The sequence below is a fragment of the Hippichthys cyanospilos genome, chromosome 3, assembly GCF_059441005.1.
Source record: "Hippichthys cyanospilos isolate Australia breed blue-spotted pipefish chromosome 3, RoL_Hcya_1.0, whole genome shotgun sequence".
Lineage (NCBI taxonomy): Eukaryota > Metazoa > Chordata > Actinopteri > Syngnathiformes > Syngnathidae > Hippichthys > Hippichthys cyanospilos.
In genome coordinates, this window is record NC_142371.1 from 25,070,547 (window position 1) to 25,097,332 (window position 26,786).

The 26,786-nt window shown below is 39.5% G+C and overlaps 1 protein-coding gene across 2 annotated transcripts in view; it reads right to left on the reverse strand.

Moving 5' to 3' along the window:
• The window catches only part of LOC148426475 (small conductance calcium-activated potassium channel protein 2-like), a 77,370-nt gene extending 61,891 nt beyond the window's left edge, over nucleotides 1-15,479 (reverse strand). The window contains exons 1-2 of one of the 2 annotated variants that reach the window (XM_088410742.1): nucleotides 14,936-15,479; nucleotides 12,218-13,299 (exon numbers count right to left, since the gene is read on the reverse strand). In XM_088410742.1, the coding sequence (XP_088266868.1) occupies nucleotides 12,218-13,270 (1,053 nt within the window). In that variant the 5' untranslated portion in view covers nucleotides 13,271-13,299; nucleotides 14,936-15,479. Of the gene's footprint in view, nucleotides 1-12,217; nucleotides 13,303-14,935 lie in introns of both variants that reach the window. The other variant, XM_088410741.1, reaches the window with a different exon arrangement.
• Between the last annotated feature and the right edge of the window lie 11,307 nt (nucleotides 15,480-26,786).

Genomic DNA, 26,786 nt, shown 5'->3' on the forward strand with positions numbered 1-26,786 from the left:
TAGAACTTTTTACATCACACACATACAGTTAGCTAACGCTAAGCAGCTAATAATAATAGCAACATTTTAGAGTAGGGATGCAAATTAGGACTATTTTAAATGATTATTTTATTGATTAATAGTTAAATCGAATTTAAAATAAAAACATGTTTTAATTGCTGTCCTTTTCCAAACTTGATGTTTCTTCAAATCGATTCAATTATTTTTCCAATTTGACTGATTTGGTCTGTAACTTGTTAGAAAAATCTGGCTTTTTTCAAAGTAAAAGATGTTTACCGAGGTCTTATTCTGATTTAACATAACTAATCAGTTTGATCATTGTCGACATTTAGACAATGTTACGTCCACAAATTATTAATTGATTATCAAAAATACGTATCGATGAATTTGGTTGTCATTTAATCGATTATTGTATGTATTATAAACTATTCATGAAGTACTGTGACTGTGAAATTGCATATCTGAATCTGCCCCACATATATTTCAAATTTTTTTGCCCACACACACCAACACGATGTCTTTGTAATACAACATCCAACTTGTAATTGAAGTGGAGGCTTTAGAAAAATATGACGCGTTCAAGTACCATATAATGCAGAGTGCAACCATAGCCAAGACAACTTAAGAGGCTGATTGCACAATTGTTAGTGAGGAAAACACGCTTCACGGAAAACGTGTCGAAAATACTTAGGGAAACAGTTGTCAATCAAGGGTTGCACACATAAATGTAAATGGAGTGTTTACAACAAAGTGCCAATCAAAAACTGTGTGAACGTATAAGCACAGGAACGGGAAATGATTATACTTTGACATGGAAATTGTTTCACCGCTCGGATTGGATTTGGGTCGAAAATAAGATCAATGTGGGTTACATATCATGCGAAGAGAAGTGTGATGATAAAAACCACGATCCAAAGCAAACCACATCATGAATTGTGAACAACTTTGCTCACATCCAACCATGCTGTTAAATTGATAGGACAGACGGATAGTGACTACATCGTGAAAGCCACTCAATTCCTCTCTGAAAGAGAGGAAATTGTTCAATTCTTCCAAGTCGCCTCATTCACCTGATTCAAAGCCAACATAGCACATTTTGCTTTTGCCGAGGAAAAAAGGTGAAAGCTCCATCTTTTCATGGCAACTAGTGCCTAAAAAGTGCATTAAGATAATTCATTCATTGTGAGTACATTTTAGCAAGAAATTTAGATTAATTGATCTAATTAGTCCTGTTTTTTTTTTCTATTTTTTTAATGTACTATGTTTTTGTGGTGGATCAAAAGATTTCAAATACAGATTTATAGTCTTGGTGCTTTGCATTTATGCGGTAGTCTAAACTTGAGCTGCCTCTGACGTTTTTACAAAAAAAAAAAAATGCATATAACTATCATTTTAACCACACTTGCTTTAGGCCATTTTTTAAATGTTTAATTTACTATTCAACAGACATGCACTTTCATTTTCGCGTTTTCCTTCAACTCATGAACTTGCACTCTCGCCCACAAGAGGATTTTATCTCAAACACAATGACAGCCAATCAGTGTCCACTTCAGGGTGTGATCGATTGCGACTGTGTTCCAACCACCAGCAATTCAAGCACATAAAGCCCGAAGCATTAAGAATTGATCGAATCAGCATACACAAAGCATAAAGTTCGAGATTAACAATTAGATAAATTAAACTACCACTGTAATTAATTGATCACACTTAGTCGGTAATTTAGACACTCCTAGTTGATTTTGACAAAGGTGATAAGTATTTGATTACAATTTTTGCTTCTGATGAGCAAAATGAACGCAAGCACGTGTGATTGCGTCGGACTGTGTTAGCCTTGAGGCTCGCTTCCTGTCAAAGTGGCTCTTTCTTGCAATCAGTCTCCAGGGAAACAGGTGGGAGGCAGAGAGGCTACAGTCACCTTAGCCAGATATAATCAAACACACACACACACATACATACATACACACAAGCATGTTTTCATTACTTCAGAAGACTGGAACTAAAGCCAAACTTGACTTCTCACCGCCCTCCAACTAAAAGAGTTACATCACACATATCAACACGTATACACAGATCAATCCACTTATAGGAAAATAAAACAAAACAAGATAAAAAAAAAACATGTTTGGATGCACACATGGCAGGTGCATTCATGGGAGCTAACACAACTGAGCTGAACACATAGACAGAAAATCCTCAAGCACACATGACAATGTTTACGTTACAGGTAGGTGATGTGAGGTCAAACATACCCATGCGACCAACACAACTTTCAGGACTTTCAGGATGTTTAAATGCTCTGGAAAATAGCCTGTGTAGCACAGTAAAACATACGTGTGCTTCTGAGGGCTATTTATTTGAGGGGTATTTATTCGAACATCACTGAAGGTGTAAGTGTGAAACGCACGGACCGCCACTGATATATATATATTTATATCTATATGTCTAGTATAGATTATATATCTATATATATCTATATCTATCTATCTATCTATATATATATATATATATATATATATAGATAGTTATATATCCATCTATAGATATATCTAGTATAGAGTGAGAGAGAGAGAGACAGAGAGAGAGAGAAAGACTTCATTACAGGGGTAGAAATTTGTAGCAGTTAGCGACAGGACCGAAGGGATGCTGAGGCCCTCAGAAGCCTGAAGGCGACGTAATGGAGGGGTAAGGAAGATGGTGGCAATGGGAAGAGAAGGCACATGAGTACTGAAGCGGTTGATGACTACCCCAGAGAACATATACATCAACGACCGGCTAGTTTAATTCCCTTCACGTGAAGCAATCGACGCGCGACCAGAAGAAAGCGCCGGAAAAAGTCGCCCAGGAAATGTCGCCAGAAATGCCAGGGATGCAGGGGTGTGGCTAGGGAGGCAATGAACAGAGGCCTGCTGGGGTAGAAATAACATTAGCCCCCCCCCGGGGAGCTGGAGACATATTTAGGATCCGCAGGGGAGGAACATAAGCACCCTGTTTAAGTGTGGAGAAGAACCAGTGAAGCGCCATCGAGACACGGAGAAAAATTTTCCTTAGTACTGACGACTCATAGCACAAGAAGCACCCGGGAAGATAAAAACGAACGCACAACACATTGTGGAGTGACCACATACCAGCGTCAACCAGAACACGAATTGGCAATTGCCATTGCCAAACATTTATTCATTTAGTTATTCATTTATATTTAAAAAAAAATCTAGGATTTGGCTAAAGTCATCCATAGAAATAGCTGGTACTATTGGAGTTAATAAAGTTTCTTTCAGAACTTAAGTACTCAAATAATTTATTAATTTCGGTAAACATTCAAAAGTAATTCATTAACCTTAAATTCATTACCAAAAGTTGCTAAATACTTAATATTTTACACTATCTTCCTCATACTGTATGTATACAGTCTTTTCACTCAATTTTCCATCACTAACCACCCGTGGACAAAAGGCTTTGTTTTTGCCAAGTGTAATTGCAATAAAATAAGAATTGCCTTTTTTTTGTTTTTATTTAAATTTCAGGCACTTTGATGCGCTTTAATTTCATTTTCAGTTTTAGACTAACCTGTAACCTGTAGAAACGCTGTAAAAAGTAGTTAAAATTTGTTGGAAATTGGTTCATATTGCTTCTTTCTTTCGTTAATGTGAAATAGGATACAGTTTTGGGTTCACTTACACCATTTTTATAGATAATTAGCTTATTTATAGTCGGCGCGGAGAGTGGGCGGGGCACGAAACGTTTATGCTTTGCAAAATATACTTGAGAAGCACTGGATTAAACCAATAAAACTCATTGGTTGGGTCATGCTATGTTAATTAATCAATTTAAAGCTACTTTGCTTGGTTTTAGGCTTGTGTTGCAAGGTGACGTTTTGAAGTCCATCTAAGGTCTAAGCTAATATTCCTCCCGCCGATTGGCCCGTATTCTACTTTTTTGTGGAGCTGAGCTACGTCAGTCAGTAATTTCAGCTCAATCGTAAGTTTGCGCAGCGCAGGTGCGCAACAACACTAATCACGTCGAAAGTTCTTTCCCCGGTATATGTTCATTACTTGCTATTCATCTGTTCTTTGGATGGGGAAAAACACTCCTGATAGCTTTCACACACATGCACAGCAGCAGCCATCTGTACAGTACAGTATGTGTGTATTGACAGGTGATGTTGACAACAGCTGTGCATTCCCCCAGAATAGCTGCTAGTGTTTCATCGGCGGGCCTGAGACATGTCGCAGTGGGCCCGGGGGCCAGCAAAGAGCCACGCGGGCCGTCTTCCAATGATGTATTGATCTGACAGGCCTCACGCTAAGCTCCCGAGTGGACGTGCGGCCTCATTTATTCTCAGATCCAGACGCGTGTCAAACCGCCAAGTTCTCGCTTTAACCCGTCCCAGGAAAAATACCGGAGGAGAATCTCATAAAAAGTGTCTCTTATTGTTTTTTGGTTACATTTGAAGGCGCCAGGTTTTCTGACAGTGAAAAGTGAGCTCAGGGGTTTTACAGTTCAATACAAGGGTTTTAGAACTCGATCAAGCCCCGGACAATTCCAATTTGAATAGACACGAAAATCACAATTTGACTTCAATTTCAGGGAAAAGTATTCGCTGTCAGAGCTCGATTACATATTAAAAAAAAGAGAATTACATATTTGAATATAATGTATAGAATTAAAAAATGTATGTGTCATGATGAATTTATTGCTGGTTCTTCTGTTGTGTACAACTTGGCCACCAGGGGCAGTATAATACATTCACGCTGATAGAAATGAAGAAAGGTTTTACAACTGCAGTAATATTGTCCATAATAAAATGTCTAGTCAATTTAAAGCCTATATGATTACATTATATTTTATATTTTTAAATCGATCAATTTTTGGAGATTGTATTTGTTTTAAAACAAAAACAATGTTAATATATACATATAAAACTAAAACATTCCCACCATTCATCCAAAAATCATCTGAAAAACAAAACAACGACAATGTTGTAAATCACGTTGTAAATGTAAACAAATGCTAAAGGGAAAAATAAAATCAAAAAGTCAAATATTTTAGCTGTAATATATCATTATTGTTGTGTTATGATTCCAATAATAAGTTATTTTAATTACTAAACAATTTCATATCAATTGGCTGGTTGCCCGAATTTTACTCCACCAAATTTCAGAATCAGCACCAAAAAAAACAATTAATATTGGTAATATTCTAGAATATAAACCAGTGACTATCTCTATTTTGTTTGTGTACAACTGCTGTCTGACGCGTTACTTGTGGGCTATTGCATTATGTGTTAGCATTAAGCTAACATACTTTAAGTAAGGTCGTTGTTGTAAAAAGAATACAATTACACATTTATTAGCCTGCATTAGCCTACACATACACTTATTAGCCTTTGGCAAGCCTTTATCCTGTTTGGTTTGAAAGTAATTTTCAGCTAAGAGTAAACAGCTTGACATCTTTTATTGAGAAATTGGTCACTAGCAAAGGTCTACTGTAAATGCCCGGTTGGTGGGATTAAAGAAATGGATGCCATACTTTGTTCATCTACCCATTTAAAGCCTTCATTATCATTGTCACAGTCTGACCCTGCAACCAATTATTTCTGTTTCAATTACTTTTTATTGGACCATCATCCATTGTGTGTTTGACTTAAGAGGTTCAGCTATATTCCACATATGTCAGAAGTTAAGTAAGCTAAATAAGAGTCATGCATTATTCATGCTAAATAAAGGGACGTTTTAAAAATAAATTGCCCATTGTGCAATAATGAACAAATCAAATTTCTGGAACTTCATAAAAATGAAATGGGCTCTTCCTTGGCCCGTGCCCTCTACAAAAGATGAATGGAAATCAGTTGTGCAGTTTTGGCGAGTGGTAATAAAGCGAGCTGCAAAGACTGCAGACGCACGGCGTACAAACAAATCAAGTCTGAGCATTCAAAGCCTCCTTTTGTATGAAAAGCCACAATTCTGCCAGAGGGGCCACATTTTCCCTACTCATGAATTATTTCATGGTTCAATTCTGCAAACTGTGCAAAAACTCAAGAAATGATTGGATAATGTTAACACATATCCAATCCAAACTTTCTAATGAGCTTCAAGTTCTCCAGATAAAAAAGTGACATGAGCATTATATGCAAACACAAAATGGATGAAACTTGGAAGTAATGAACAAAACATGAGTAAAAGCTCCCTGAATGCAATTGAACACCAATGCAGAATATCTTTCAAACAGTGTCCGTCATAAATCAGCATTGTTAGCTTTATAAGGATGTGTATTTGTATTGCATCACATTAGATTGTGTGTTCAGTTGTTCGTACACTATTTACCCTCTTCCAGGAGCACCCATGTGTACACAAGCAACACACCCCCTTTAGTTCCATTCTTATTCTTCTATCTATATTTCTGGATGGCTACGCGGAGCAGCTGGACCTCCTCGACAACAACAATGTACAGTCACTCAGACATTAAAAACACGGTTGTGACATTAACACATTGTGCACAAATAAATTGCACTCATAATAGGATTGACAGTAAACACTGACAAATCACTTGATTCCAATCTAGGGTCCTCACAGGTTGTCAATAAAACACATAAATAGCATATATAGCATCGGTAATGCCGCATCACTTGGAAGATGCCATTTTTGACAGAAAAAAGATGTCCAGTTTGCTTCGTTGCTATGTTCTGAAGTTGTTCTGAAGTTGAACATTCATCCAAATACTAAAAAAAACAACAACAAAGTATTGTAAATCAGTATATATAATGTGTATTTTTATATATAACAATAAACATTCTACCTGTAATTCATATCTGTATTATTCTAATCCTTAAAGCGACACTGTGTGAGATTTATACCATTTTTCAATAAAAAGGAATAAATTGAATGATTATAAATTTCAAAAACTTTCCAAATAAATGTTTTCTTTATAACCAACAGTATGTTTTAATTATAATCGTAGGTCTAGTTATCATTAAATGATATTACATGGGGGGTGGTACTTCTCCGAAGGCTCCCATGTTTCTTTTGGCTACGGACAATGGTATATGCAGCACCTCCTGCTGTCCGTAATGAAAACTGTCAAATCTTACACAGTGTCCCTTTAAGAGTACGCAACAATATGGTTTAAACAGAGTTTCTGGAGGTATCAGTGGATCTAATTTAATTCTCGTTAATCCCCATAAAACAACAGTTAATTTTTCTTTTCAAAATAGGAGCAAATTAATTGGAAAGTAAAGCAACTTGTTGCTCACTTGTGATACATAATGACTCCTTTGCAAAACATTTGCTTTTATTCTTTACAAATTTATTTTCACCCCAAAAGGCTTTCCACTAGTTCAAGGGTACTTGGCTGAAGATAATATTTCACAGGGAGTACTTCATTGTAAAAAGCTTGAGAACCACAGTCTTAGAGGCCAAAAAAAAAAATATATATAGTTTTTTATAAATTATTTTGTGATTAAGCGACTGATTAATTGGTAATTTGAATTTCATTTTGCACATCTGTCAACCCCTGACAATAATAACAAAAAAGGCATATCTCAATCCGATACCTTGATAAATGCATTACGCAGAAAAAGACAGCATATCAAAATTGTGTCAGATTACATTACATTATAAATAGAACTTTCTATAACTTGGTAGCTTCTTAGACTTCAAAAACAGCACAAAAAATACAAATTTGTGAACGAACAGCAAGTATGCCTAAATTTACCTAATTGCCTAATCCTTAATCCTGGTTGCAACGCTTGGTTGGTGACGGAGTTCCAAATTGTTTTGCTCGTTGTAAACACGTAAATAGCCGCTATTTTCCATGGTCTCATTAAAGTTGGTGTAAGATCAACACCTTCCTGCACGGGCCCCTAATTGGCAATAGATTTATCAATAAGAAGATAAAGGCGGCGAACGTGGCACCCCCCACTCTCAAATTCACCGATGTCGATCAATTCTAATTGATCGGCCTGAGCTTTTCTGTTCGATTTGCACGCCGGCATTGCTCACAGGTTGAGAGGCAGAAGGCATATGAATTATGATGTCTAACCCTCTACAAATTCACAGCCTTTCATTTTCTCCTCATCAACACCCCGAGTTTGATGCCCACTGGGGAACTGTGCAAAAAAACTGAGTTCCAAGAATTAAAGCCAAATAAAGAGACAGTTGAAATAGAAAAGAGACAGAAAGCTCGCGCAGACGCCGACAGAGCTGGCCATGTATGAGGAGAAAAAATTAGAGTGTGAATTTCCCTTAATGAACCAGTCAGAGACTGTCATTATGTAATGGATGGAGAGTTAAAGCTTTAAATGTGACACGGGCAAGTATTCCTTGCAATAATCATAATGGCCAGTCCTTTAAAAAGCAGATAGAAGACGTCGGACACGCCCACGCGGCAAAATCTTCAGCGGCTACCTGCGCGCATCACCCGTTGTGTGATCGCTGATCCATACGTGATGCGGCAAAGTCATGCTTTCACTTTATTAGCCGAGGCCCCGCTGACCTTTTGTGCTATGTCACGCTAAAACAAAGGCCGGGACAAGGACGCGAGAGACGAGGGACGAGCCAAGATAAACAGACAATAGCTGTTGGGGGCCGATTCATCTTATTACACTCACCATTACGCAGACAAATGAGATGCTGGCCTCCTACTGATAATCTACAAGGCCCACCCCTTGTCCTCTTTATCATGGTATTACATCATTGTGCCCCCCCCCACGCATCTGACCCTTGGAACTTCATCATACTTCACTCCATCTTTTTGTTATTCCAAAGAGCTGCAAAGTCACCGGAGTCTTTAAAAAAGCAGATTCAAGTAGATAATTACAGGTAGAAACATTTGTTGCTGTAATAGCAAGTGACTCGGACACCGGGGACTTCATTTCCCATGATGCAACTCCGATTATATTTCATTGGATCCATGTGGAGAGAAAAATGGAGTAAAAGCCGTTGTTTGTAGTCTTTAACTCATTCAACCCTCAAAAGACATTTTTTTTTTACATTAAAAGACATTGAATAGCAAATCTTTTTTTTTCTTTTTTCTTTTCAAAATTTGGTGAAAGTAGGGGTGTTATATTCATTTTTATGCCGATATGGTTGTGAGGTCAGATGCTAAATGGACTTTGACTTATATAGCGCTTTTCTACCTCGGGTACTCAAAGCGCTTTACACTAACTAGTCATTTACCTAAAGATGCATCAAGAGCAACTGGGGTTTCAGTGTCTTGCTCAAGGACACTTCCACATGGTCTTGACGGTTGGGGGATCCAACCCACAGCCTCTCAGCTGGGAGACGACCACTCTACCAACGAGCTATGCGCATTTGCTACACATTTACCTAGTGAAAGGACAAAAGTCATTGATTGCTTAGGTACAAAAATTACTCAATTCATTTCCGGCTCCGACCTTCCTGTGTGACGTTTACGTGTTCTCCCTATGCGGGTTTTCTTCGGGTACTCCAGATTCCTTCTACATTCCCCAAAACATGCATGGAAGGACACTGGACACTCCATCATAAAACATGATACAGTATATCATAAAACAACTTCACTGGCATCCAGTCAACTTCAGAATTCAATTTAAGCTGCAGAATTCCATTTAAGATGCTCAGTTAGACTTTCAAGGCCATTCAGAACCTTGCCGCCCCCTCACCCCCCTCCATACCCGTTTGACCTTCTCCAAATCCTCACTCCAGCCTGCGCCCTCCTCAATTCACCTGAGTGTTCCAGCTGCCCACCTCAGCCCCATGGGGAGCAGGACCTTCAGCAACACTTTCTTTCACTACTTTTGCATCTAAACTCAAAACTCAAGCATTCTATTTCTCATAACGCTGCACTATTTTTTTATGTATTATTTATTCTGTATAATTCAGTTTTACTGCCGTTTTATAGATGTACAATTTCCTAGTGTCCCAAAAGACTCTTAGAAATAAAATCTCGCTTATACAATTATTATAATGCAGGTTTTTGTCCAAAAATCCAGACCATATGTACTGTAGTCTTTACGTCCACTAACCGCTGAAGTCAACTCGTCAATACAGAGAGACTAAATGTCTAAAGTTTGAAGGTTCCGCTCTGTTATTGAAAAATGTCAAGTCTTCAGTTTGAAATCTTTCAACGAAACGGCCCCACTTTATAGTACGTCAAGTACCATCATTGCCATTATTGAAAAATACTGAACCCAGCTTAAAGTCATCATTCCAGGGACTACATATCCTATAATGTAACTACGTCATATTCAAATGATTCTCTGCTATTACCTCAAAATACCATACAAGATAATTACATCAAATGCCACTATTAAATATCCCATAATGCAATTCTAGCATGACTACAGCTAGACACGTTTTGAGGGTTCAAAGCCAAGTGAGGCCTTCGGAACATCTGCATTGCAAACACTTCAATATTGCAACTGACAGTAACAGTACTTCAATGGAATATTGCTAACTAAATATCCCACAAAATACCAAAATAATGGCTCCAAATTTTGGTAGTTTGGTAGTTACTCAATCTTGAATTATACCATTGAACCCAATATGTTATAGTTCACAAAGAAAGCTCAAACTGCTGCCATTTTGACATTGAAAACAATTCATCCAGTTCCTCTAGAGCTTTTCTTCAGTCAGTTTGAATCAGATGGCTTCCCAGTAGCTTTCATTATATTGACAACAGAAACCTTTAGTAAAGAAAATGTCCATTAAAGGAGACAGATATAGACAAAACAACCATTCAAACTCACATTCTCACCTATGGACAATATAAAGACTTCATAGAACCGAACATGCATGGTCTATTTAATGTGGGAGGAAAACAGAGTCCCAATGAAAAGCCCACACAGCCAGGGGTATTAGATGCACTCAGCCAAGACTAGAGCTTGCAATTGCCATAATGGAACAGCACATTCTTTTTTTTTCGCCTATGCTAACAGAAACGCTGCAAACGGTCCAATCCACAGGTTTTCGGAGACAAAAAACAAAAATTACAGAAACAAGAGACACTACAGAACACTTGACAATCTATTGTTGCGCTTTCCTAAAAAAAAGAGATGAGTGCCAACTGAAATTCTGTAGCTGTATTTTGTATATACAACCCGTTTCACTCTGGTCGTTTTTCTGACATATGTTCTTTTTCTTTTTTTCTCTGAAGTAGGGCTACAGCTGTCAGGTATTTTTGGATATCGGATATGCTACAGTAAATTTAAATTGAGTTTTAAGTATTCAGGTAAAAAAAAAAAGTACATTCTTTTTGCTTGTTATAATTATAAACAGGAGACCAAAAAATACAGTTCCACTTAATTATGAATAACAAGCGTTCATACAATTATGATAATTACCTTTTTTTTTTCACTTCAGTGTCTCAATAACTTTCATCGAAGAGATGAATTTGCCGACTGAAACCGCACATTTAAGTCAGTGTCGTGTTGTGTGCGTTGGGACTGAAGAGCAACAGTCGCGGTAGAAAGTCTAATCAAGTCGTTAGGCCGAGACAACAGCCGGGTACAACTTCAAAATAAAAGCATACCCATGCATCGGTGTCTATACGTTATTTGATAAACTAAGTTTTTTTTTTTTTTTTTTAATTATTGTTGACCTCACCACGTTTTACTGTCATGTTATTTTGAACCAAAATACTGGAAATTTTCGAGGGCTTCTTTCAGGCCTACTTTGAAGAAGATTTTCATTTTTATGATATAGTCTAAAATGTTTGTGACTTCCATAAAGGTGAGTCACGGCAGAAGGAGAATATGTAGGAAAATATGTGTCCCATCATGACAACAGTTGGAAGTAGCATTTCATTGGACTTAGTGTGCCCCAAATTGTTTGAAAGGGCTGTCCCAATCCAATACTTACTTTGGACATTGGTCCAATATCAGACCAAAACACTCGGGGTATCCCGGTCTAATAATAATATCGGATACCGGTCTGATATCTACCCCAAAAGGATAGTGTCCAAAATCTCGGATAGCAGAACACGCTCCAGACTGAATTTATGTAACCTAAACGTTCGGAATATTTATATTTTGTCATGACCACTGTTGTAGACTATTGTTCTTTGTTTGAACAGTATCGCTTGAGTAGGTCTAAATAGATAAATAAAAGCATATATCATTCCCGCTGACATGGTATCGCCTTGATAGTAGTACTCAAGGTCACAATATCGGTACCGTATCAGAAGCGAAAAAGTTGTATCGGGATACCCCTAATGACAGGACTGGGTGAAAAAGACATGGTCTCACCTTTGTGTAGACGCCCCAGGACAGCTCGGTCTCGATCACCATGACGACAATTCCGAACATCCCGAAGATGAGAGCGTAGTCGCTCAATCGCTTCCTCTTTTCAAAAAGCGCTCTGCGATGGCCCAGTTTGTAGCCGATGTTTTGGTTCTTCCTTTTGGGGGCCTTGACGGGGCCGGCCCTGGCTCCAGGCCCCACCCCCCCGGAGCCCCCCTGACCGGCGCCCCTCCCCGCCTGCGCTCGGCGACTCTCCACCAGCGCGTGGTTCTGGTGGTAGATGGACATCTGGTTGGAGGTGGTGTCGCTGATGTCATATCCTCCCCGGGGGTACGGCGAGTCTTCTTTGGATGAAATAACAATTTCTGGTGGGCTCTGGAGGGGCGGTTGATTGGCGGAGGACTGGGCGACCAAGGAGGTAGGCGGAGCTTCTCGCTGCCTGTCGTGACCCCCGGCCGCCGTCGCCCCGGCAACAGCGGAAACCCCACCCTCTTTGGTTTCACTGCTGCTGTCCGACTCGATGAGGTTCCTTCGGGAGGCGCTGAGGCGGCTTAGGGGCTTCATGACCCCGCCCGTGTACTTGCAGGAGCTCATGGCGATCTCTGTGAACGGGTTGCTGTCCCTGCGGTGGACCAGGGGACTGGCCTGCCTGTGCTTGCACCCGCGGTCCCGGTCCCGCTCGCGATCCATAGACGGCGAGTGGGAGGAGTAAAAAAGAGCGTTGTAGATAGGCGAGTTATCCCCGCTCAAGCTGTGCTGCGAGCCCAAGCAGGAGGAGAGCGGGGTACTGGTAGGGTGTAGGGCGTTGGGGATGGGTGGGGGCCCCGTCGTCGACAACTTGGGCAGGGACGACGGCGTGGCGGCGGGGGACGCCGACGGGTTGCTGCCGTTGAGGCGGCCGAGGCTGGAAGGCGCCGTGTGGTTGGAGTGGTTGGACCCCGGACCCTGGCCCCCAGGGGCCGGCGGGTGGGAGATGCCCGCCAGGGGGAGCAGGAAACGCTGGTCTTCGTCCTCGCTGCCTCCGAGGAGAGCCAGGCTTAGAGAGGGGGGAGGCTCCATGGTCACCGCTGTGACCGTGCACCTCTTGTCTGCTGGAGACAAACGCAAACAATTACACTGATGTCTCTGAAGACGTTAGAAGAATCGGGTGAAAGAAGGAGTGAATAAAAAAATGGTCGCAATCAGGGGAGGAGCACGTTAATCATGCACTCGTAATATTTACTGTTGTGTGTCAGGTGTGTCAAGCTGTTTCAGTGGCGAGAAGATAGATGACTCCTGGAGCAGCTTACAAAACAATACTACAACTTTTTTTCAATGGGGTAGCCTGTGTGAAACATTTTTTTTTACCCCATAAACATTTTTAATGGGAGGGTGAAAAAAGTCTTTAAACAAAAAGTTGAGCCATTCGTGTCTGAATTACTAAACTGGATCTAGATTTGTAGAAAACTCTTAGATGCATTTCATTCAGCATCTCTAGAAGATAGAGTATATAACATCAACCGTTTCACAAATGACACTGCATATCCCTGAGTCAGTATAAAACAATTTAGCAATACGCTGCTTCATGTTCCAATTAGTTTGCTTTTAATTTGAAAAAAGATTTTTTTTTTTTGCTTCAGTCACTGCATTAAAAAGCATTAAATTAGATGTGCTATTAGACGCAAAACCCTATTAAATCTCACATACACCCTGAATTGCATGCATGTAGCCCCCCAAGGCTAGGTGCACCCTCATTTGAAAACATTTGCTATGTGCAGCAGGGGCGTAGCCCAAAAAAAAATTCTTTGGGGAGGCCAGGGTGTCACAATACCTCAATGAGGAGTGGTCTCACAAAATAAAATGAATCATTTATGTAAATGTGCAAATTCGGAATATTTTTCTTGAGATTTTTCCTCATTCTAAGTTGGACCAATATATTTTTAAACCAAAGAAACAAGCACGAAATATCAAAAGCAATACAGGCATGCAAATTTAATCTTTGTGGATTTTCATTTACGACTATAATTTTATTGTCGCTTTGTCTCAGTTTTTCTTGAGTTTTTTTCGCTTTTAAATCAGTCTAAATGTGCTTTGAACCACAAATATATCAATTTTATTTATTTTTTTTTATGAATGAAGAAAAAAAAATACTGTTATATTGGTTAACGCCAGCATTAACAGAGGGAATGAGTCCATTTCTGGCTTATCTCCTGAAAAACGGAGTCCCCAATGAATATTCATTTTTACAAAACTTAAAGGGAGTGTTGTATTTTTTTCGTATGCGCCCATGGGAGCTTTAGGGGCATTACGGAAAATGCAGCAGTACACACTCCTCCAGCTGTCCGTAGCTACAACAGACATGGTAACCTCTGGAGGAGTGCCACCCCCCATGTAATATAATTTAATGATAACTATGCCTACGATTATATTCAAAACATACTGTTGGTCGTTTTTAAAATGCATGATCATTTATCCATTTTTAATGACAAAAAAGTCTAAATCGTACATATTGTCACTTTAAGAAAATAAAGGCAAGCAACATTTTGAAACACATTTCAGCAGCATAAGTCACTTTATGTTCCAATTGGTGTGCTCTTAATTTGAAAAGAAAACGAAGCATTCCTGTCACGGGATGAACATGCACTAATTAGATTTGGGTTAGTCGTACCCCCCATTTGAAAATCGCTGCTATAACCTACTTTTTTAGCGTGACATAACCAGACACCTGCCACCTCTTCTACCTACCTCTTCTCTTTCTCTCTACCACTCCCCCAGAGCAGATATGTTGGATCGATCACTTGGCTGGATGAAGACGGAGCACCCTAGTTTTTTTCTTTTTCATGTTGTCACAGCCATGCCATCCTCTTGCTCTCTTCTCTGTCTGTCTGAGTGTCTCTCTCTCTCTCGCTCTCTCTCTCCCCCTCACGCCTCCGTTCATGAGGCTTCCCGCACAGGTCCACCAAGCCGCCTCTCGAGCTTTGCGCACGGCGTCCCGACTCTCCGAGTCCCCCTTCCCCTCTCCTCCCCTCTCCTCTCTTCTCTCCTCCTCCTCGCTCGACCCGCTTCACTCGGCGTGCGTGCCCATCCCGGGCGAGCCGTCCGCGGCGCCCACGTCGACGTCGCCGCCGGACACGCCGGTCTCTCGCGGACGACGAGCCATGGCGAGATGCGTCAACCTGTGGCGTGCGCGTGTCCCTCCGCGCGCATCGCCAACAAAAAAAAAGTAGCCCCGAAATGTGTGCGCGCGCGTCAGCCGGTCGGAGCCAAGTGATTGAATACGTCTGCTTGAGCTCAATCTCGGCTCTGCGTGGATGAGCGTCTCTCACTCTCTCCTCCAACTTGTCCCCCCCCCCTCCTCCGACTCACCCCCACCCCCGCTCGCTCCCATTGGATGGAGGCAGAGACGCGCTGGAAACAGGTGGCCACGGTCTGTAACCACTATGTGTGACATGCAATTACACGGGATGAAATATCAGCATCATATTGTTTCACTGGAATGGAATCCACCATGATAGCACGTTTTTATGTGCATGGCCACCGATTTGTAGAGAAGTGCAAACTCTATCTAGCCATGTCACCCAGGCTATACAGTGTATTTATTATACGCGTTGTAAAAAAACAAAAACAAAACGCCAGTTAAAAATCGCGCAACACCTCCCAATTGTTTTTTCAGAATCCAATTGCAGTTTGCTGATTTGTTTGAAACTATTCTGGCTCCCGTTTAACTTAGTTGTAATTCCACTGTCAACCATTATATGCCAGCAGAGTATTTGGACACCAAATTTAAACCCAAAAAACCCCAGAAACTTCAAGGAGAGGGAATCTGGTTTGAATCCAGTTTTGCAGTCGTCGATTTGATTCAGAATCGATTTTCAATTCCAAACGATTCAGTTAGATTAAAAATGAATTCTGCCACAATCTATAGATGTGCAAAGACTCATCACACTACTGTACTTCTATCTGCAGACAAAAAGACAAAGTGTCTTTTTTTCATTTATTAAGTCTTGATTTGTAAGGAGAATGCCTATTCCCCCAAAATAACATGTGGACAACTGCTACTCTTTGAAGTCAACTGTAAATGCTTTTATAGTATAAAATAAGATGAACAAAAAACAAAGCTATATTGTCATTTCAAAGGAAATTGCAGTACCAAAGTAATATGTGACAAACTATTGAGAAGAAAGAAAAATATTCTTAGTACATTTATGACAAACAAGATATGGAAAATTGGGAGCATTATCAGTCACAATTGTAACATTATTTAATACAGTATAGACAGTATTATCATTCATTTACATGTAATGTGTTTGTGAAATAATTTGGAGTTTGTATATGTTGTTTTGGATTTTAACTTGTTTTATTTTGTGAACATGCTGAAGTTTTCTGTTATGTTGATTATGGACCATTTGTTTTCTGTTCCGCACTGTATGAATATTTGTTCCTGGTTAGCGCATTTAATTCACATGCTCGCTCGAGAAAACGAGGATAGTTGTGGCGTCGTCGTTGATCTATTAAATCAATCAACAACGACATCCTCCTTCCTACTAAATAGATTCTGTTTACTACTAAATAAATTCAATTTGGTAGGAAGGCGGCAGAAATATTTAACACGGCTTCAACATGACTGTGACCCGCGACAAAGAAAAGCCACTTTTGATGCTTGCACATTTATCAGATCCGTGTGGCGTTCATGCGTCGCACAAGTTTGCAAAACGTGACAAGACTGCTTTCAGTGAAGACAGAGCGGGTGAATTTCCTCCATTGTTTGTTTATGTGCATCATGCACGCTTGACTTTCACATTGTCACTCCTCTTCAATCCTGCTTTTAATGCCAACAGAAAGTAAACAAGTTCACTTTATGGAGCGTGTCTTAAAATGACTCTGCCCATCCATTTTCGCGAGCTGCTTATCCTCACCAAGGTCGCTGGCTTGCTGGTGCCTATCCCAGCTGGCTTCCAGTAGGCGGGCGACACCCTTGACTGGTTGCCGGCCAATTGCAGGGCACACAGGGACCAAGAACCATTCATGCACCCAATCATACATAATAACAATTTAAAGCGTCCGATACACCTATCGTGCATGTTTTTGGAATGTGGGAGGAGTGAACCCGTGCAGGCACAGGGAGAACACGCAAACTCCACACAGGATCCCCAGGTGAGCCGGAATTGAACTCCGAACTGTGAACTGCGGACGTGCTAACCACTCTTCCACGGAGCCGCCCCTCAAATGACTCAAGAATGTGTAATTGAAATGCCACAGAGTCTATTCAGCATAATCCTTACTAATGAGACCATTCTACCTGGCTTTAACGGTACGAATAAGACGGGCGTTAAGTGCGCGCTAATGTTTGCTGTAATCGGATGAGCAAAGCTCTCCAAATTTGCGGGGGTGCGGATTAGAGAACATTTTGATCACAGGTCAGCACGACGGGCGTCAATAATGCAGCTCATTGCGTGCATTTACAAGTATTAGTCATGTACACAATTAAAAGACATGCAGCACTTCTTCAGCGGTGAGTCACTTTTTATTTTCTTTTTTTTTTGCTGGATTTAATGTCACGCGCGCATCATTTTATGTGTCGATTCAGGTGGGAGGAATTAGTTACAGGCTTCTTTCTACACTGCACGTGTGGATTCATAATGGAGACGTAACAGGGAGGGGCTCAGAAAGGTCAAAGTAAGCACAAAAGCTTTTGCATGGACAATAGGGTGCAAATGATGGAAAATGAGGGGGAGGCGAGGATATAATTGTAAGCTTTGTTGGAGGACTCTAATGCATGCATATGATGATATTTTGAGGATGTGTAAATTATATACTTTTCGTTTTTTTTTTTGTTAAATGTGCGAGTTGTGTCCTTTAAGCATTCAACACCTGATTCAACACCAATGGTTATAAATAAATGAGCCATCTTGAAAAGTCCCCCACCCACCATAAAAAGTCTTAAAAGGTTAAACTTAACATTTTATAACAAGTCTTTAGTTTAACAAATGAAGTTATTTTTATGTGTTTAGTTTGACCTTATTGTTAGTAACATTTTCATTATATGATAACCTTTTTCTTATAATGAATGATTTTTTTTCTGGAAATTTATAAAAACCTATCATGTTCAGACATTTTCTATTAATATTTGAAAAATGCACTTGCTAATTTTTGTTTCTTTACAGCAAAAATATAATGTAGCTCAAATAATAGTGTATTTACTACTTTTCAAGAAAATATCAATTTTGCTCCAATAATGTTGCAGCTTTTATGTCTCTCACAAGTATATTTTTCTCATCTTTAAATTTGTTTTGTTACAACCAAAGATATTGTACAATTTTCTGACTATTTTGACTATTTTATTAAAAATCTTAATTCATGGGGGCAATTGCTCATAAATAGCAAAAATCTGCATATAATTGAGGTTGAAATGCATTTCATTGGAAAATTTAGAAATTGCTTTTATTTAAAACAAAAATACAGGTAAAACACTGACAATATAAATATTTTCCACAAATAATGGGGATTGGCTCTCTCAAAGAGTTTTAAATATTTGAAAATTTAAATAAAAACATTGCGAATATGTATACATTAGAGCAGGATATATATATTAAAAAACATTGAACAAAATATTGTTAAAACACGAAAAATCCAATAATTACCAAAGATTGGTTTGCACCTTTAATTATTAGGATTTTTTTTAAATTGTGAATTGGTCAGGATTAGAATGAGATTTTATGATTGATATTTAGATGCTTAAAAGATACAGATAAAACACTGACAGCCTAATAATTTTGTAAACAATGGGGATATGCTCACCCCTTATGAGTGACTTTAAATAATTGAAAAAAAATACAAATGCAAATAGATTTTCAATGTGTGTGGGACATTCAAAAAAATTTTTTTTTTCAACAAAAAAAAAAGAACTGCTAAAACAATGACAGTCCAATAATATTTCACTAATAATGGGAATTGGTTTGCTCCCAAAAAGTTCAAATATTTGAAAACATATTTTAAAAATTGTGAATCAGTGGGAGTTAGAGTGCGATATTAAAAAAAAAATGCTAAAAAAAAAACTAAAAAACTAAAACACAGACAATCCAATAATCCCCCACAAATAATTGACCTTAGATGGCTTAGTTTGACTATTTGATTTTTTTTTTTTTAATTTGGCTGCGCAATCTGTTTTAAATACAGTACACTTCTTTATTCCCTATTGTATGACTTAGTTTTATGACCCTTCTTGTTATTTATAAAAACAAACAATGTTAGCAAAAATCTTTCATGCCCAAATAGCAGGACATAAACAGCTGCAAATCCATCCATGGTCTGCAGCTGCTTTCACACCTAAGGAGAATTTAGTGTATCTGATACACCTGCCATGAGAGAACCCACACAGGCACGGGGACAACATGCAAACTCCACACAGGAAAGCCTGAGCGAGCTCCAAATGAACTCGGGACTGCGAACTGTGAGGCGGATGTGCTAACCGCTGCTCCACTGTGCTGCCCACAGCTGTACATGCATCCTTGAATTATCGAAAGAGAATTGACAAAGAAAATGCAACCAAATAATTGAGACAAAATTGAAAAATGGCTGGCAAAGTAACATTTGGTTTGACAGTAAACCGGAAAACCACAAGACGAATTTTTTGCAGCGTGCTCGTCATGGTGAGGACCAAGGATAGAGGGCAAAAAACAAACACATTAAAGGGGAAACCCTCAGTCCCGCCCCCCAGCAAGTATCCACTATTGGTCGGCAGCACGGCGTGGGAGAATAAATGTGAACAAGAAAGTGACTAATGGCGCACAATGAACAACACCGTCAAGTGGGCCAGCTTGTTGCCATGGTGACTCCTGTGTATACACAAATGAACCTCCGCTTGATAGATTGTCTTTCGCTCCAAGCGTAAACCGGCGCAAATGCAGCACAGTGAACAATTTATCAAAAACGAGACCTGGAGCTGTTTATTGCCACTCCCGGTTGAAGTTTACTGTCAAACCAAACATAAAACAAAGAGAATTACACCTTGTATAATGAAAACAACCAAACGGCATTGCCCCTGCTAGCTTCATGCTACCATAATAGAAAATTCCATTGACGTGCCGCCGCCTCTCATACAATGGGATTGTTTTCCCTGTCATTTTTACCTTCCATCTAAAGATATGAAAAGCACACTAACATCTTGATTTAATGTGGATCTTGCCGAACAACAATGCAAAAGGCAACCAGAGGATTGCTCCTTTTTTTCCACATGTAAATACATAACATCAGGGAGGTGACTTCAATATACTTGACTTGTGGCCCTACACTTGACGTGTAGCATACCAAACGGCGGCCATTGCTTTATGAAGCCAGCGTGAGTTGACCTGTAATCTACAACGACCGGCAGATGGATGGCTATGCTCATACCGCACATCCATCCCATAGCGAAGGCCTTGATTATTGCTTCTCATAAATCCGTACTCGCTGTGAATCTGAAGCCTCCCTGCAATTTTTTTTTCTTTTTATGAAATCATCAACACAACACCCAAGAAAATGAATCGTGGATTATGCTGTTTGCAAACATATTGCACCTCCCCACGCTCACAAATCTCAGGGAAAACGAGCATACGCAATATCATTTCCAGGTAGATTAGATATCAAATATAGACGGTAGGTAGTCAACTTCATATGTGTTATTGAGTACAGTATTTCTATTTAATATTATGCATTTCTTACCAATCTATATTAAAATCTTGTGGTGAAAAGTTAACCCGTTCACTGCCAGCCCTGTTGAAATGGATTTTGGACATACAGCTGGGGGGAGTCGGGGGCGATTGTTTTCCGTGTTGATAAGCAATTTAAATGAAGTTAAATGTTGAGATCTGTAACATTCAGATTGTATCCTTTTACTGCAATAAATATTCATTGATTTCTTGAAATGAATATCGGCTTTAAATATCGGTTATCAGTTATTTGACAAACGATAACTGCTATCGGTCTCGGCTCTGAAAAACAGCATAGTGATTGATCTCTAAAACACATACTGTTTGAAACTCAAACAGAAAAAAAAAAGACTAGAAAACGTAAATATTATTAAATGTAATGATAGTTAATGTTATATTATTATTGTTCATTAAAAATTGGGGTTCGCTGCTGAAAAAAAAATAGAAATTTGCCCCTAAAATGAAAGGGACAATGTGTAAGATTTAGGTCGTTTTTCACTACGGACAGCAGGAGGTGCTGCATTTACCATTGCCCGTAGCTATAACAGACATGGCCACCTCCGGAGGAGTGCCACCTCCCATGTAATATAATGTAATGATAACTTGACTTACGATTATATTTAAAACATACTGTTGGTCATTAAGAGAACATGTATTTGCAAATTTTTGAAATTTATAATAATTTAATTCATTCATTTTAATGAAAAATGGTCAAAATCTTACACATTGTCCCTTTATGTTCAATCATTCACAACATTGCTGTAAAAAATGTATATAATATTTCAAGACTTGGAATAAGCAGGAGGATATTACAACTTCAATGTTGCCCATGACAAAAATGAGTCCGACATGCCCTATCATGCAAACTCCAGGGACCAAGATTTAAAACTCCGAGGTCGAATTGTGAGCCAGATTTAACGCGAAGCCCCTGTACTGTCGCTATGGTAAAACATTCTTCAAAACACAAACAAATTGGATCTCATACAAAGGGCTTGACTGACATAAAATCATACAGGACGGACTTTGCCAAGGCCGACTGTCATTTTGCAGCGTCAGCAAACAGCCACGGATAGTGCGTTCAAGTGCGCAGACACACACACACACACACACACATTCCCACTCATGCGCAATTCCTGTCACTTTAACATTCCGGTCGGATCTCTTCCAAGCCCTCTCGAGATGATTCAGATGTCAGTTTTTAAAGCCCAACTGTTTGTCTCTCCACTTTCAGCACCCCTCTCCATATCAGCGGTGATAAGACCCTCATAAGATGCCGCGTCCGCTTCAGGCCTCTCGTGCTGTAATAGCGGCACGTGTGATTGAAGAGGTCAGAGGCCTAACTGTGGCTGGACGAGTGTGCGCAACTGGCCCTTTGCCAATATTTACAAGTGGCACATAAGCTACCCCGCTAGCGTGATGGCAAAAATTTATGCAGGGTTGGCATTGAGAGATGAATAGGCAGCTCGCAATGAGTCAGCTGGGCCCACACCCTCAGTCAAGTGACGTCATTGGCTTGTCTGACTCACACGTGCTCCGCAAACACTGTCACGTGACCGGTTTTACATTTACCTTTCCGGGGACGTATGTAAGCGTTTGCATGTTCTCCCCAAGCCTGCGTGGGTTCTCGCCGGGCACTCCGGCTTTCTCCAAAAACATGCAAGGCAGGTGTATCGGAAATACTTAATTGGCCTTAAGTGTGATTGGGTGCCTGAAGTGGTTGGCAGCCAATTGCAGGGCTGTGTCAGCAAGCTCACATATATTTCAATTTGCATATGCATTGTCTACTTTCAGTTGATAAATGTAGTTTTTTAAGTGCGAAAGCACCAACAATATGCAGTTCAAACATCATAAAATCTACTTAGTATATGGAATCTGCTGTTTTAGTGAAAATCTCTGACTTGAAAAAACAATCGCAACTGGAAAAACGCCCCTGCAATGTACTAGTTAAAAAGTCATATCACCAACCAGTTCTCCCAGTGGTCACGTTTCGTGAATGCCAGGTCCAGGTCCATGAAGTTACCATTGAAAAAATGTCTTAAATCTGTTTTCCTTAAACCTGCAGATGATCTGGTAAAAAGAAAGACGGATGAAAACGTTATCATGGATTTTATTTGGATATTTTACACACGCCGACAAAAGAAACGGCAAGAAGAGAAAGAACACTTGAGAGGCACTGGAAACCGATACGTTCCTGTTTTAAAGTTGCAAGCAAGATTTGGATACCCCCAGTGTTTTTAGTGTGCCGGTACGCACCGTTAACACTTCTCAATTTTAGCCTTAAGCGTACCCAGGTTTTTTTTAACGACGTACCGGGACTTATCATGAGCCCACTTAATACCTTCTCTTGTTACATTTCTCTCTTACACCTTGTGATATTCATAAAACTCTTTCAGTAATTCGAGTACACGCCCCCCCCCCCCCCCCTCAAATAAAGTTAATTACACTGTCATTACGTCATAAATAATGTCGCAATTCTTTGGCATTGACGGCTCGTGATGTCAACGAAACCTGAGGTGCATTCGGTGCATTCGATGCATTTGCAATGCATTTTCGAATTCAGGCACACAGACACACACATATACATACATATATATATATATATATATATACATACATACATATATATATATATATATATATATATATATATATATATATATATGTGTGTGTGTGTGTGTGTGTGTGTGTGTGTGTGTGTGTAAAAATAATTATAATAATCATTATATATTTATTGATTGACTTAACAGTGTGCCAGCACTTATTTTTTCCCCACTTAAAGCGCTGTTCATAATGGAGAGCCACTAAAAACGAAATGCTACTAGTCTGATGTTACATATTTTGTAAACAAAAACATAATGGTGATGGTGATCAACTTACCTAATGACTCAATATCAACGCTGTAGGGTGCAACATGACACATCTCTTGGTCACACAATCATGCTGTCATAAGTTATATTCAAAAACCAAAAAGTAATAATAATCAAAAACTGAATTGGAGCGGTAATGTGAGGCTAAAATTTTACCTGGTAAAACTATATTTAAAAAATTGAATTTAAAGAACATTCTACTGTCGGCTCATTCTGATGGTTTTAACTGTTGTATGGTAAAAAGATGTTTTTTTTTTCTCCCACACTTTAAAAAAAATACAATTGAGAAAGATTGAACACATGATATTGTTATGACAATGGGGATATCCTTGCTGGTAAGGAGCGTGGCAGCATAATGGAGAATATGCAAGAAAAAGTTGTAGCATGGCTGGGTAGCACACAGGGAGTTATAAAAAGCTCCACCCAAAACAAATCTTAAAGAAATATATTTTACCCCACAGAGATCCAATACTGAAATAAAACAAGAGGAGATATAAGGGTCCATCTCATCGTATAGATTTGTAAACCGTAGAGAGAGTTAAAAAATTGTATGAATAATGAAAGATGGACCGACACACAGATCTATAGCAATGGAAAAATACTAACTGAAAGAAAGTTTTGCTGTCAAGTGAAACTGAAGTTGAACTTGACTGTGAACACACATCAAGTGGGAATAGACTGGAATGATAATTGTTAAGCCCAAGATAAATAGTTCCAAATGTATTCCCACAATCAATGTGACCGTTTGATAGATTTTTTTTTTTAAATACTGTTTTAAGCGAAATTTACAGCTAAAGTAAGGGGTTTGCAAAAGTGCACACCTGATGACTGGAATGTGGCTAAATTGAGATTGAACCATGTTCAAAGCCATCAAAAAGTCTCTCCAAGCTTTTCCTGAACACTGAAGTTTTCCACTCACTTTTTTCTTACTCTCATTTTGTCCTCTTTGTACCTCTGTGAGATGCCCTCATCCTCGCCGCCTGGTCTTCATTAAGCGTAGATGCACTTTCAAGTTGTTGTGATCTCGCGTCTTCACACTTTGACTCCAATGAGGACTTTGCACGCCCCAGCTCAGCTTCTGAGATATTCCCCCTTTCCCTCTTCTCATTTATTTTCTTTGGAGGGCATCGATTGGTTCCTCTAAGCATTCGGCTCTGGACTAATATTTCATTCCAAGACCCCCCACCCCTTCGCTCCTACGTGCTTGTTGTCTCACTCTTCATCATTAGTCCAACTCTCCAAATACTTGACTTGGAGAAAGGCTTGGGGGTTCAAATAGGCTCTCATTAGCGCTCACATATGCATGCATAGCTGATGACAAATTAGTTCGGAGCTAATAAATGTTAACTCCTGCATGCCATTGATTTTAAGTGTCTGTGGGAGGAGGGGCATCGGTAACATGACTAATTGGCGGGTAGCGTTGCCGTCTAGGCTCTTGACAGGAAGTGGCTGACAATGATTGTCCATGTCAAACTCTGTTATGTCATTCAAGATCAGGGGCATCTTTGTCGTCTTTTGGGGGGCCTTCACATCGGTTTACAGCACTGACTTAAGTTTTTTTCACCACAACAGATGATCTTCATTGACCTGACACTGATCGTAGTGCAAAGACGGTCAAATGTGTCTCAAAAAAGGTTTTCATCTTTTGCAGTTTTTGATTAAAAAAACAAACAAAAACTCTTACCTTTGTTTCACTGGAACAATTCCTCTTCATTTTCTTCACAATTGTTCTTACAGGTTGCGAGTGCTAATGCTGCACATGCAAGTAAAGATGGAATAGTTCATTGTTTGAGAAGGAGGAGCTGTCAAAGCAATTATGATAGATGAAGCATTTTGAAGATGAAGAAAAAAACATTTGGGGAGAAATTACCCATTAGCCTAAAGCTAAATATAAGTCCACCCCGGTTCAAGATTACAATCAAGTTATCAAATAGAAACGGACTAAGTTGTAATAAAGATGAAGTGTTGGATGACTGTACCTTACCTTAGTGTTATCATTTACACTTGTGAATCAGATAAAACTGAATATCAATTTCACAATACGTGATTGCGTGCTCTTTCTTCTCCATAACTGGCTGAGATGATTCATCCCCTCTAAAAACAGACCGGGTTAAAAATATTTCTATTATGGTTTAACCCGTGTGCAGCCTTTCATCTTTCTCATCAAGGGAAAACACTGAAACAAAACACTTGATAGCTGAAATTTCACCCAGATAGTGACATTATGTCAAATTCCACCATAGCGCGACCATTTAGTCATTACACTACCAGGCTTAAGAACAGCGAAGAATGTGTCCAAAAAATTGGAACATTACGGGAAAAGAATTGAAAAAATTTAAAAAAAAGACCAACCCAATGTGTCAATTTCACCCAACTTTAAAAAAATACATTGTTTTGTATAAACCATTGGGTCAGCGCAGTTTTTAACCATAACGGGTCATATTCTTTTAGGGTACCCTTTATAATGCTAATCATATAAAAAAAGCTAGCATAAACCACTCGTGCTTTTCAGCCTCAACTCTTTCAATCCCAAAGATGTATTTACACATCTTTGCAGGCAAGAGTATTTAAAAAAAAAAAAAAAATGAAGAAAGAAATGTCTGAAAGTAACTAGCATCAAACGAGTTAATAACAGGAGCTCTGCACTGAGCCCCACGCAGGGAAACCCCCATCCGATTTCTTGTTAATGCACCACTAACATCAGGTCACCCAGACCTGATTCCACAAGGTCTAGTCGACATTCACACCTCTTCAAGCCCAGAGCCGTGCGCATTTGTTGCTGATCCCACCGAGCGTTGCAGGGAAGCCATTTTTAGCCCAACTCCCCCGTTGGTATGGTAGCATCACACCCTTCAGTCATGTTTCGGCAAAGAGGGGATAGCACGCAGATTTGACACAAAGACGGGCAACCCCCGAAGGTTACACGGAGCGCCCTTCTCTAATATTCTGCCCCGAGGTAAAGAAAGCTCCCCTGGCCTAAGGGAGAAGCAGCAGATGATGTATGAATTCTGTATGATAGATGAGAGGAAACTTCCAAACACA